This window comes from Buteo buteo, chromosome 20 (genome assembly GCF_964188355.1).
Source record: "Buteo buteo chromosome 20, bButBut1.hap1.1, whole genome shotgun sequence".
NCBI lineage: Eukaryota > Metazoa > Chordata > Aves > Accipitriformes > Accipitridae > Buteo > Buteo buteo.
Genome location: NC_134190.1, coordinates 6,365,681 through 6,379,631, shown reverse-complemented (window position 1 = coordinate 6,379,631; position 13,951 = coordinate 6,365,681). Strand labels below are relative to the sequence as shown.

Below are 13,951 nucleotides of genomic sequence, written 5' to 3'. Positions count from 1 at the left end.
ACGGTGACCTTACGAGGTGGAGGCTGCAGTTGGAGAAGGTGGAGACCTTCCAAGGAAGGGTGCACGGGCTGCCTTAGCAGGCACAACGCTACATTCATACGCTGTTTACCACCCAGACCTAAACATGTTCATGTCTGTCTTCCTGGAGTATAAACAGAGAAGAGTCAGGTCTGTCTGCCCCTGCCTGTGTAGGCATGTATTTAGAAGCCTGAGCTTATTTGTCAGAGCTATTTTACTCTTTCTTTGGGTGCACACTGAACACTAGCAACTACTTGTGTCAGAACTCTGATTAATATACGTATATATAGGTGTATATATACATTTACGTATAGCTAGTCCCTCCAGTCCCCCTGCCCCGAATGAAGAACCCTTACCCCCAGTATTGCTTAATATTTGCTAATTATGAAGCCTCAAGATCTTGTTTATACATGCCAACTCTGATCTGGTGTTTTGGTCCATGTTTGCTTCAGCATGTCCATCAAGGCCTTGCATTTAGTGTAAGTGCATCAAAAGTTCTGAAAGCAAAATGTGACCGCTGACAAGTTGCCCTCGCAATGTTGTACAAGGGCATATTTTCCTGCAACCTGATACATAAATGCCCTGTGGGTAAATAATTTTTTTAAACTGAAATTTGCTTGAGAAAATACAGTAGATCATAGTGAATCTACACCAGTGCATGTAATTCTTTTATGTATGAACAGTGCAGTAAAGAACTAAGAAAATTCAGCTATCATTTTGAAGATTTGTGGTATGAACTCTTATTAATAAATACATATAGCACAAACATATGTGTGTATATGTATATATATACATAATCAAAACTTGTATGTAAATATATCTGTAGGAGAGAGAATGAGAGTTAATAAGAAAAAAGATTAAAAAATAAATACAGAAATAGAACAATGAAATATGATAAAAAAATACTGCTGCTGTAAGAAGACAAGCCTCTGCTACACTTCTATTTTTCTTAAATGATTTTTAGATGTACACATTAGTGAGACTTCTTTTCCCAAAAACTGCTCAGAAGATTCTGTTCTGCAGAAGTCTTTATTCTGTACTCTCTGTTCTGCAGAGGGTGAAACATCTGAAGGAATGAATTTGAATGTATTTGGGAGATTTTTTTCGATGTATAAAATATGTGCAAATGTTGCAGTTGTCCCTCAGACTCCCAGTCAAGGACCTAATATATTAATAGTCTGGAATCCAGATTGCTGCATGAAATGATTCCTACTGGGTTAGTATGTATGGTCTTTCTAAACTTAAGTGTGTTAGTTTTGCTAATGCCATTTTGAAGAAAGGGGTTTTATTTTAGCTTTAGGGGAGAAGTATTGTCACAGTGAGGCTATTTCTTCCTTTGTACGTGGAGACTGTGGTACAAGGAGGAACTGAAGGCAAGCCCAGAACTGGTGTTCTCTGCATTAAGGCATCTCTCCTCTGAATAAAGACATCTCTTGAAAATTGTTATGCTCTACAGTGATGTATGACTGCTACTGAAACTCTTGTCTGGTGAATGTATTCCCAGCCTCCTGTCTGACTTACAGTGCTGGCCTCTTGTTTAGTTCCCCCCAGTTCTCAGGTGGGTGTGTTATGGGTGTGGAGTTGAATTTATAAACATTTTATGCTGCTGAACAGAATAAGAAATACAAAGTTTTGGCAGTGTTATTGGAAAACTGTTTTAAAAATGTGTTTGTTTTCATACATGGTGAATTTGACTAGGCCAAGAGTTCACCCTTTTCTGGTTTTGAAACTACCTTTTTTTGCTTTACTGTACATCATTCCTAATCAATTGTTTAACTATAATTATCTTTCTAACAGTAATAGTATGTTCATTAGTCTGAAAATGTTCTTTTCACCCAGCCTGGGTTGGAGGAGAGATTTTGTCTCATTCAGTTTTTGCTTTGACTTCTATATGGACTAAAATTGAACTTGGTCCTCTTTCCCAACCTGCCAAGACAGGGACAGATCTTGGTAGATTTACTGTATGTTTAAAATAGCTAAAGGTCTGAATGCTATTTTTGATGACTCCTTTGTAGCCTTTCCCTGTCATAGAAGAGGCTGGTGTTTAATCCAAGTTAACGGTGTAATCTCTATCAACAAAGATTAGAAACGTTCACAATGTTTTTTCTTCTTTTATTTAACATAAGTATGTCCTTTGGTTGCTATTTCATGTGTTATTTTCATTTTACCTGCTTCCTAGGTTAAGTGACTGATAGTTATTTTTAAAGGATCATTTCTTTGGGGAAAATGGCAGTGAGACAAGGAAAGATTTTTCACTTTTAGCATTGAGTGATAAGTATGTGTGTGGGGGGAAAGGATATGCATGCTTATGTGGATACATTCGTGATGAGTGCATATGTAAACATGCTTAAATCTTTGCAAGCTTTCTTCTGCTTTAGCAGGATGTCAACTCAAATAAAGCATCCTAAAAATTATGTTTTAGCTCTATTCATTGTTCATTGGCTTATGTTACTTAAAGATACCTCAGTCAGTACTTCAGTACTCGGGATGTACTGAATAATAGCAAGAATGACACAAAATTTCTTATCCAAACTGATACAAGCTATTCTGATGGTGCTAGAGCACTTGAATATTTGACATGGATTATCTTAGACCTTCTTTTTTCAAATAAAAAATTCACAAGAAAAATAACTGTGCTAGTAATTCTGTGCTATAGGTCATGTTTTACAGGATTAGAGTTTATATATGTGCTGGCACAGATAATTCTGGGATGCAGTTCTGTTAATGCGTTCAGATATCAATAGGCTGTGAACATACAGAAAGGTTTGGTTCTTGAAGAAACTTATATGCTTATCTGAATGAAGGCAGGTATTTGTTGCATGAATATCTTTTGTCTGAAAATTGCTGAGCTATAATTATATGATAACTAAGATATAATCTAAACTAGAAATACACATGCTTCTTTCCAAATTAGTTACATTCATTTTTGTCTTTAGTAGAGATTAATGTTTTATTCTGATTTATCTCTTTTGTAGTACTAATTCACGATAGAGCTGCAGCAGGGGTTTTGTTTTGTTAGTGAAACCTGCTGTTGTTGACCACTTAATTTAAAAAACACCTCTATGTATTTTGGTGATCTTTTTGCCCTTGTGTAGGCCAAATCTTTGCAGGCTGTATGCATTCTTGGGAGTAGCAACCGTTTTTCTTAACTTTGTTTCCCATGATGTGCAACCTAGTGGCATCTCAGTTGGTAAATGAGATAACTGTTCATTCTACCTTTGTAGGAAAAAAAAAAAGTACAATGGAAATGCTCATGTGTGGTCTTGGTTTTGTTTGTTGTTTTGTGTTTTAGGAAAAAAAAAAAGCAAACAAAAACCCTGTTCCTTTAAATATTGAATATAAAGTCATTTTGCAAATAGTCAACTTGTCGATAATGGCTAAGTTTGGTCTTTTTTTATATGTTATAAAGTAGGACTTGAGAGGTTGGATAATTCTTAACACAGATTTGTATCTTTATGTCTTCTAGACAACTCTGCTGAAGCAGATTTATGGTTGCTGAACAGTTGTACAGTAAAAAATCCTGCTGAGGACCACTTCAGAAACTCAATCAAGTAAGTTGTTTCCCTGAAAAGATACTTAATTATCAATGAATATTGCATGTTTTAATTTTAAAAGCTTCATAATTTCAATCTAGAAGTAATTTTGTGTTTTAGAGCAAGAAGTTTGCTGAGTTTGAGTGTTACAGTGGTGAATTCTCTAGAATGGATTTGTAAGGTGCAGTGCTTTTTTTTTTTTAAATTAGCTATAACTTTCAAGTGATTATCAATACACTTATTTAGGAGAACTGCTGACCTGTTTAGATAGGGGCTTTTACATCACTTTTCAAGATGATGTTTTAATATTTTTTGGAAGAGTTGAATATTTGTTTTTTCAAAAGTGTGAATTGTTAGGCTGTTTCTTTTTTCTTCTACTTACATTTTACATAATCAGGCCCTTCTAATTAAAAGAGTATCAGGTATATACTTAAAATTAACTATTTCACTATACATTTTCTTAAAAGGTGAACTGATTAGCCTGCAATAGAAGTCTTGTGAAGAATGTGTTTTGTTTCTCTGTAACACTTCAATGATGTTGAAAAATATGACATGGTAGGGACTTCTGCCTCCGACTTCCACAGAAGTGTAGTTGTGATGAGGGTAACTGGAAAACCCGTACACTTACAGCTGTTACTGCCCAGTATAAATAAATATTGTGGTATGTTTCTTGTAGATTTTACCTTTAGTAAAGAAGCGTGGCTATTTATGCAGTCATGTGTTTAGTGTGGCACACTGCAGATGGACAGTTTGTTGAAATCCATTTTGGTTAGAAAAACATAGTTCTTAGTAAGCAGTTGGCATGCTCAGGAAGGTAGAGAGGAGAGAGAAGCTGGATATGAACTATCTGCTTGCCGTGCTGGAGTTACTAACAACCTCCCAGGGCTGTAACCTGGAACAGAAACAGTTTGCCAGCAGATTAATTCTATTTGCACAGCAGAAGCTTCCTCCGCCCCTCAGAAGGCTTCACTTCCTGACTGCTGGTGTTGCGCTTGGTGATGAGGCTGGCTTTTTGGCTTTTTCTACTGTTTCCAAAAAAGAAAAAAAAAAAAAAAAGCTATTCCCAGAATACTTCCAGTTAGTGTGTGTTGGCCAACAGAACTGATGACAAGATCTTTTCCAGTTCAGTTGTGGCCATCTTTCTATTTTACTAATCCTATGCCAGAATTGATGTGGTATGGTGTGTGTCCTTTAACCAGTAGAATAGAGTTGGTTAAGAAAGAGGGTCTAACTAAAAGCAAATGACCAAAAATTTTTCTTTGAACTTGATGTTTCTGTTGCCGCTCTATTAATGAGCCTGATGTTATTTGTAGCCTGGGTTTATTCCTCTTTTTCCTTACTTTTGCCTAATACTCTTTCTGTTCTGTCACATGGATACTCCGGTTGTTCTCCATTTCTTCTCTTTGCTGAGAGTCACTCCTTTCCTGTAGCATGCATCATTCATTCTCTACTCTCAGTTCCTGGCAATTCCTAATTATGGGAGAAAGACAGCTTTTGTGGTTGTTTCTGACCATTTTTTATAATGTTGATTAAAAGTAGGGGAGAACCATATGTGGGTGCTCTTCCATGGAACTTAGAACCGAAAGATTAAACATCTTCCATCTCAGAGAAGAGCAACTATTACTGTATTTGGGTGAGGAAAGCTTGTATCTGTAAAGAACACAACTTTTCCTAAATACATCTTAATTTGTTACAGCAACAAATCCAATGCATGAAGTTTGGGTGATACAGAACTAACTGCCGTCATATCCTATCATAACAGCTTGTTGGTAGTTATGGAGATCTTTGTTTTTCTTGGTTGAGTAACAAATTAAACATTTTTGACATGGATTGTCAAAGCAAACATAGTTTCAGTGGAAAAATTAATACTCAGCACAATAAGCCTTTCAAATTAAAAAAAATCAGGCTGAAAGTGTTATATAGCATTATGAATGTCATGTGGGAGAAATATTTCAGTTTATTCTCTGCTCTCTGCAACAGTTTCTGCTATGTAACTTTCCTTGCATATATGACTTTAAAATGCACTGATTCAAACCAGCGGTAGTGTGTTCACGCTGGTGGTTGAGGAATGACTGTCTGAGAAGCTGATCCCTCACTAATACCATGTGCCAAAGGATGTGTCAGAACCCAACAAGTCCTGGAGGTTCAACATTTTTGATCTGATCTTTTAAAAACAAACCAAACCCACTCGCAAACTCTCTGAACCTTTGCATTGGATGTGCAGATGTATATATAGCTGATATAAGCCAACTGACAGTATCATCTCTGTGCTTTTTTGTATAGTTCTAAGAAGTAGTGTGCTGTTCTTCAGGATCAAGAAAGTTGCAGCTGCTGAGCCAGGGTGAGGAGATGGAGGGCAAAGAGTTGTGTAAAGACCATTAGCTTATGGATGGGAATTGAGAACTTTTCCTGTGCAGATTTTATTCTCAGTTGGTTAATTGTAAAATAAGATTAAAGGCAGAGGTAGGCAATAGTAATAAAGAATTCCCAGTATAATTAAGTAGGTAGAGTTTAAAAAATAATAATTAATATCCTTCAAAAAAATGAAGGTTAATTCAAGGAAAAGTAGGAAATAAAGAGAATAAACTGAAGCACATAGCCGTCATAAAGTTGCTTGATGGAAGTTAAGATGACTGTAAAGCAGATAGCAAGGCAAACAAAAAGGATCCCTTGAACAAGTAAAAAGAAGCAAAAGAAGGAAGAAACTAACATTGACAAGCAAGGCAGAGAACACCACAGAGAATCAGTCCCCATTTGGTATAGGGAGGCTCAATTGTGTTGCAATAAACTCTGTTCTTCTGTTTTAATACTTTGCTAAATATCACAGAATATGCATTATCCCCAGCTTTCCAGAATTCACAAGTGCATGTAACCCTGTGGCTGAACACACTAGCGATGCAAGATTTGCTAGTAGCTGGTTTTGGCAGCATCCTACCTTAGGATAGGAGGAGCGGGAGATAGTCTGTTGTTGAAAGGGCTCCAATTTGCAGCTGTTAGGAAATGAGAACATCAGCTTCTTGGAAGGGGAAAGGGAGAGCGTGGAGTATAGGGGGGAGAGGGAGACAAGGGCAGAGGAGCTGGTGTAGGTGTATGGTATGACTTGTGCAGCTGATCAGGAATCCCTTATTACATGGTATATGTAGAGATGAATGAATTATGTCCCTTTGTTCCTACGATGTTACTGTGTAGTATAGATAGTACTGCATGCACAGAATCGCAGAATGGCTGAGGTTGTCGGGGACCTCTGGAGATTGTCGTGTTCAACCCTGCTTAAAGCAGGGACAGCTAGAGCAGGTGGCTGGGGGCTGCGTGCAGGCAGGTTTCGATTATCTTCAATAGACTCCACAAATGCTCTGGGTAGCCTGTTCCAGTGTTTGACCATCCGTACAGTAAAAAAGGATTGTCTTAGGTTTAAACTTCATATCTTGTATTTCAGTTTGTTGCCTTTTGTCCTGTCACAGGGCACCGCTGTGAAATGCCAGGCTCTGCCATTCCCTCTCTCCCATCCTCCTCCCCATCAGGGGTTTATACACGTTGATGGGATTCCCCAGACCCTTCTCTTCTCCAGGCTCAACAGTCCCAGCAGCTCTCAGCCTCTACTTGTATGTCAGATGCTCCACAATTACTTTTGTGGCCCTTTCCTGGACTCCCTCCAGTTTGTCCCTTTCTCACCTGTACTGGGGAGCCCAGAACTGGATCCAGTGCTCCACATGTGGTTCCCACCAGGACCCCCAGGGACTTGCCTGCCAAGCTGCTTTCCAGCCGGTCAGCCCCAGCCTGTCCTGGTGCCTGGGGCTATTCTTTCCCAGGGGCAGGACTTTGCACTATCCGTTTTTTAGACTTTATGAGGCTTACACATTATGTTAGTTTAAGAAAATCTCATTTTCATTAAAATTGATATTAAAATAAACTCTATAAAGAAAATAATTCATTTGGGTTAAGTCAGTGTTTATTGTGAGTGATCTACTTGTCCTCGTAAAGGTCTGACTATTCTTGGGTATGTTGCGTAGGCTTTTAGAAATACATTCCTGCAATGAACTTCTCTTCTGAAAGAAAAAGAAGCACTTTTGTTCTATCAAGGGCTTGTATTTTGGTTGGTGATGGGTATACCTATTGTGCTTTAGTAAAGTTGTTGCTGGGCATTCCTGGGAAGAAGCACCTTTTGGAAAGATCCAGGAGTGTTGAATCCCTCTGAGCAGGTTTTTTTCTAGTGGTATTGAACTCTTGCTAAAGTGGTGTGTTCTCTTGGCAGGGAAAGCATGCCACAGAAAACACCTCTCTACCCTGACCTGTTCTTAGAGTCTTAAGTATCTGTGAATGGCTGCAATCCCAGATAGGGTGTTAGTTTATTGGTCCTTGATCTTGTGCTTTTTGATTGGCCTGTGTACACTGATTTAAGCAGAAGGATTTTTTAATTTTAAGTTGCAGTTCAGAAAACCCTGATAAACCTAAACCACAACCATTAGTATTGTTGATATATACTATTTATACAGAAAGTGCCCCTGAAAACACATTGTTCAAGGTGTCATGTTGAACAGAACGACTGTGATGTTTTTAAAGCCTGTAATGACATAGTATCTCAAATAGAGTTGTGTAGAATCAAGTGCATTGAGGTGGGTTGGACTCAAGAACATTTACCTTACCTGGAGGTAGTTTTTGTCTGCTGTCACAACTGGTTCTGTCCCTGCTGTGTTTTGTGTGTTTTTTTTTTTGTTTTTTTTTTAATCCTGTAGCTCAGTTAATCAGAAGTTAAAGGTATTTTATGGAATGGGATATGTTTTCCCTTTCACATTATTTTTTAATGGTGGCAGATATTTTCTTTCTTCAGTTACTAGTCAGATAAAATATATCAAGATTCCTTTGGAGAATTCATTCCTGTGCTAAAGGCAGCAAAGTGCTTGGGATCCTTCCTTGAGGGACTTTGTCCTTGTAGGACAGCTGTGCCTTGAAAACTCCTTGCCCTGTCCTGTGATCTGAGCTGGCTTTACCCTTGAGATGGACAGAGCTAGGATATTACTCTGTTTTGTAAGTCCTGTAGGATAGTATGTAATAACATTAAATTGACTTTAAAAACTTCTTAAATATTTGCTTATAACATTATGAAGTCTACTCTATTTTGCCTTATAATTTAGGATGAAATAATACTTTTTTTAAAGGTAGTCTACAATCTATATTTAAAAGTCAATCACATCCTTTTTTGCTGATAATGTTTCAATATGATGTCTTTGCTCTGGACCTGATCATCTGTCAGTGTGACCAGATTATATGAGTTAATTGCATATGCACATAGGTGTTTTATAAACAGTATAAATAGTAAAGATTCAGTAAAGTATCATTAATACCCTTCTAGAGAGATGTCACTGTATGTTGTGGTTTAACCACAGGACACTGCATTTGTTTATTTTTGGGGGTGGTGGGTAGTTCTGTGGTGGTACATTTCAGTGTCTCTCCTTAGTCTGGCTGTGTTTGGGGTTTTTTCCAGTTGCAGAAGGTTGTCAGCCAACATTCTCTGCTATCATTTATTTTATGCAAAAGTACCTTTCTTAAAACTTAGCTGTTAGCAGCAGCGAGAATAAGCATTCAGTAAGGAAGTTGCTAACCTTAACTTCTGTAAACCACAGTAAATCTGTTAAGGCTGTTTGAAGAAGAGAATTAAGCATAAAAGCACATTCCAGAGGAGCTCATTTCCTTTATTTTAAAGTTACTTTGCTCTTTGGTCTTATGCTTCAGTGATTTCTGTGTCCTCTGATACTTTTTCTTGACCGTTACATCTCACATATGTAACCAACTTTTCCTAATGACCTCCAAAAATTTAGAGACTGTTGTGTGTTTCTAGCTAGCCATCTTCCCCCTTGCTTGATCCTTTCCTGAGTGCTGTTACAAGTTACTCGTGTTCAGGGACTTTGACTTTTCCTAAGGAGTTCTCTTGCTGGTTCAAGTATTATGGACAGGATTCTGGGGCATCTCTTATCAAAATAGCCAGAATGATGTCATTTGGGAAGTATGATGTGGTTATGCTGTTGAGGCGTTCATGGCTTGTCTCTTGGTGTGGAATAAGTTTGGCCACTATAATAATCTTTGTTACTATATATAATTAATACATAACATTAATGCATATTCTTTTACATATATGTTGCTGCATTCACTTTAAGTCACACTGCAGTGTGTATTCAACCCTTTTCTTTCTGACAGCTATGAGTTGTGACAGAATGTGAGGGCTTTTAGCACTGAAGTAGCGCCATGTGGCTTCCAGTTCTGTCCTTGCTTCAGTTTTCACCAATTCATGAATAAACACTATGTGTGGGATCTCACTTTTACGCTAGAAGGAGCATAAAAAACTGCACAATTTGTTGAAGTGGTAGTTTAACAGGACTTTGATCTTAGACAATGCAAATTGTTTAAGGCTCTCAGGTCCAAGTGGACTAAGTTGAAGAGTAAAAGGCATGACTACCTTTGGATGCTACAGAATTTCTGTTCACTGAATATGATTGTGTTAATTTTAAGGTACAGAAGGAGGTTATTCTTTAAGAAATGCAAAAGCTTGTTCAGAGATAATAACTTTCTGCTGCTTGTCATCTTTGCAAGTGAAAATAACCCTGAAAGAAGGCTTTTTGGTTCTTTGTTAATAATTGCGAATGTAATTTATATGATGCATTTTGCAAATTGAGCAAAGCCAAAAATGGCACACTGAATTAGAACAGTGTTACCACTTTCTTTAAAGCAACATTAAGCCTTTTGCTTTTACTAATACTTTTCCAGGGTGAAAGTAGACTGTGATTTACACTTGTTTCTACTGTTCATAGCGCAAAGTTTAAGCTGTGAAGTGCCTCTGGAAGACCTAAGTATTTCGAAGCTCTGCATTTTATAGATCCTGTTAGCATAAGAAGATTGCTTCCACTGCGTTTCTGAGATGAGTGCCATAGCCTTGCTGTTTATTGCATTTCACAGAAATAGTATGTTGCCATGACTTTCAGTGTTTGTGTCGGAGCAGTTAAGGTAACAGGACAGCTCCGAGAACTGTAGCTGAGTGTACTGCTATTTTCTGCTCTTGTATTGAAGATATCTGGGGAAGAGCTGGATTCTCTGAAGTAAAAAATGCCTGTGGAATAAGCTTCATTGGTTGGGAGGAAACCTGGCACTTGAGTTTTTTAAGAGAAGTTGCCAATAGTATTCCTTATTGCTCAGACCCTCTGAATTATTCCAGATAACGTTGATGAAAATCTTATTTTGCCATGATGAAAGGCTCACGTGCTCACAGACTGATGAAATGCTTGTATTCAAAACACGTGCTATATTCTCTGTGCAAGAGAAACATCTTCCCCAGATAATAGGAGTTACTTAGTTTTGAATGGAGGCTATAAATCTATTAACTAGAATTTTAAATCACAGCTCTTTTCTAAGAACAACTGGAGAAGCTTATGTGACTGCTGCACACTGGCTTCATCAAAGCCTTGATTGCGATAGATTTATGCGCAACACTTCCATTTTTACAGTCATGGGAGATCTGTAAAGATCTCAGCAATCACACACCATTAACCAAAATGATTTTTAAAATTAGTTTTGTAGTGTAACATCGCTCATGCTGTTTAATAAATAAATATTTTTAGAAAGCACTCTCTGATATAAAGTGTACAAATTAGCTAGTTGAAAACACTGAGTACTTCTGTGTTTGAATGGTTTTGGTTTCGAGGTTCAGCATTTTTCTGGCAAAAATTTCTAGAAGGGTTTTGTGCTTCAGCATTTGCGATTTCATTTTTCATATAGCTGTGCTCATCCGTATTACAAAACACTTCAGTGAATTTTATTTTTATGTTCATTTTACTAGTTAAGGTGTCTCAGCCTGAGCAGTGCCAGTTTCACTGTTATATACTTGGTTAAGCTTTACCATGGAGCATAGTGTTGTGCTCTCTGGCTTCCAAACGCTGCAGAAGGATTTTATATGGCTAGAACAAAAATTTTCTTAAACTGGAAGTCTTCATTTAAAAACTTATCAATCTGATAAGTTTTTTCTTCTTTTTAAATTTACTGAATATTGTCATCCATGCTTTTATTGTCATAGGTTGATGGAAGACATAGCTGTTTGTGAAGGATTCTGTTTTTTTAAATGATGTTTGTTAGTGGAAGGGTTTTTGCTGCATTTGAGTGCATTCGTTTTTGTGCGCCCTTCTCTGCCGTAAAAGAGAATGTTAAAAGCTGCTTGATGTGATGTTATAAAATGAAGAGAAAAAGCAGACCGTATAGAACTGAGTGTTTTCCATTGTACAGTGTTTAGAACATAAAAGGGTTATGGACCACTTGTGATGACATGTGTTACATGGTTGCATTTTGCAGATTTGCAAAAGCCTGGGTTATAAACTTGTGTGCATTCTAGTTTAATATTTAACAAGGTAAAAAAATAGTACAAGAACAGGGCCTGTTAAAATCAACTTTTAAACACTATTCTGGAAATCTTTTTGACTTTATTATGAACGCATTTGGGACTGTTACAAGTACTGCATGATAGTGATGCTTTGAGAGGTTAGATAGTGCAGTGGCTTTAGTTCTACACTGCTTATTAAGCCTTGGATGCTTCAGGGGGCTGATTAGCTTTTAGATACTCTTTAAGCCTTGAGCCAGATCATTAGGGACTGATGTATATTTGATGGCCATTTTAAAGGGGAAAGTATTGCCAGGACATGAGGGGCTGACTCTGTTTCATGACTTCATTTATGTTGAACTTTTTGACTGGGCTGTAGTTACAGGTCCCCAGCTATGTAGGCTCCTGGAGCACTGGTGCATTACAAGCAGTGTTTACAGACATTGAAAATCAGTTAAGTTCACTACTAAACATACAAGATACACTTTTCTTTGCAAACAAATACAAATCTATTACACTTCAGTGATATGGGTAAACAAGGAAGGCTTCTGATTTGGAAAGTACGGCTCCCCTGGTAGTTTATGGAATAACATTTCCACCCCTCTCCTCATCAACCAGAATTGGGGACACAGCTGTACTCAGTCTTTTTTCAGCATTTTAGAACAGGAACTTGCATTCATGTATAACCATCTGAAACCTGTTTTAAGAAAATGAGCAACACTAGAAAGGGGATTTAATTCTCTTTAGACTGCATTGCTGATGTTATCTTTAGTTGAAAGACAAAACAGTTCTTCTTTCCCCTCTTCTCAGACTTGGTCAAATTGCATAATTTTAGGAAACCTCTCCAATCAAACAGGTTTAATAAAATTAGCAAAAGTAAGTATTGGGCTTTCTCAGTGTTTCTTATGCTGTTCTGCCATATGCTTTCTTTGGGGATGTGATGTTCCTTTTGGGCTCTTAGTGCTGGCTGCCCTCTCTTTGCCCAGACCAGAGTCAGATACAATTATAAGTGATCAGGAAGATGGAAGCACCATTTTGGGATAGAGATTCTAGGTTTGTTTTGTTACTTAAAGGCTTTAAAGAAGAGGCTTTTATAGAGATGGCTGAAATTTGGACAAAACTATGCTTGGTCTTGCATTATGCGCATTTGCATGAGAAGCATGTTAAAACCTATATGAAAATGTCTTGCTTGTTTTAGTAGGATGAGGACAATGATTTCTTTTCATCAAAGGAGGTCTCATTCTGAATACACTAGTCCTCAATTTCTAATGCATTGGTTAAAGTTCCTCCCTTGATTAAACTCACACTTCAGATTAGCAGGTTAACCTCTAGTTTGTCCTTACTAGTCAGAGTGTTTTCTGTTTGTTTGTGGTTCAAAAAATAGGCTTCCAAATAAAGATTTTAAAAATGTAGTTTGGGTTTGGAAACGAATAAAATCCACCTCTGTGTATATGAATTTAAGGGATGAGAATGGTGGAGTGAAATTAGGAAATTAACAGTTTGTAATTCAGCATGGCTGCAGATGGAAAATACTCCTACTGAATTTGCGGAAGCAAAGAGCAGGTGACAATGCGTTAAGAGCTTGTGCTTCACACAGTGGTGAGATAGTTGATGACTGCTGGAAATGGAAGCAATCTGAGACATTGTAGTGTGCTTTTTTTATAACTTCAAACAGTAGGCTAGGTGTACTTTCTTTTGCTTGGAAAAATATTTGTGACTTATCCAAGCAGACTGTTGCCAGTAGTGGACTACTTTAGCTGAACTTTCTGGAATGCAATTAATTAGGGGGTGTGCTGTCGGGGTTCTTGCTGCCTCTGCCACCTGACATTCATCTCCCTTCTGTTGAGAGATTTTTTTTTTTTCTCATGGGAGGTAACCGAATTAATTGCTCCAGCCCTAAAAAGTGCGCAAGAGACGAAGACATTTTAGATTTGCTTCAAATATGTAATAGCATTACTGAGAGAGGACATAATATTAATTGAGGTCCATGGAAAGGATGCGGGACAGCATTAGGACAGAGCTCTGATTGGTTTAGTTTGCTTTG

The 13,951-nt window shown here is 37.6% G+C and overlaps 1 protein-coding gene across 3 annotated transcripts in view; it reads left to right on the top strand.

Moving 5' to 3' along the window:
- The window catches only part of CDKAL1 (CDKAL1 threonylcarbamoyladenosine tRNA methylthiotransferase), a 421,878-nt gene that overhangs the window by 68,237 nt on the left and 339,690 nt on the right, over nt 1–13,951 (top strand). For all 3 annotated transcript variants that reach the window (XM_075052405.1, XM_075052406.1, XM_075052408.1), the window contains one exon: nt 3,485–3,569. In XM_075052405.1, coding sequence (XP_074908506.1) covers nt 3,485–3,569 — 85 coding nt within the window. The remainder of the gene's footprint in view (nt 1–3,484; nt 3,570–13,951) is intronic.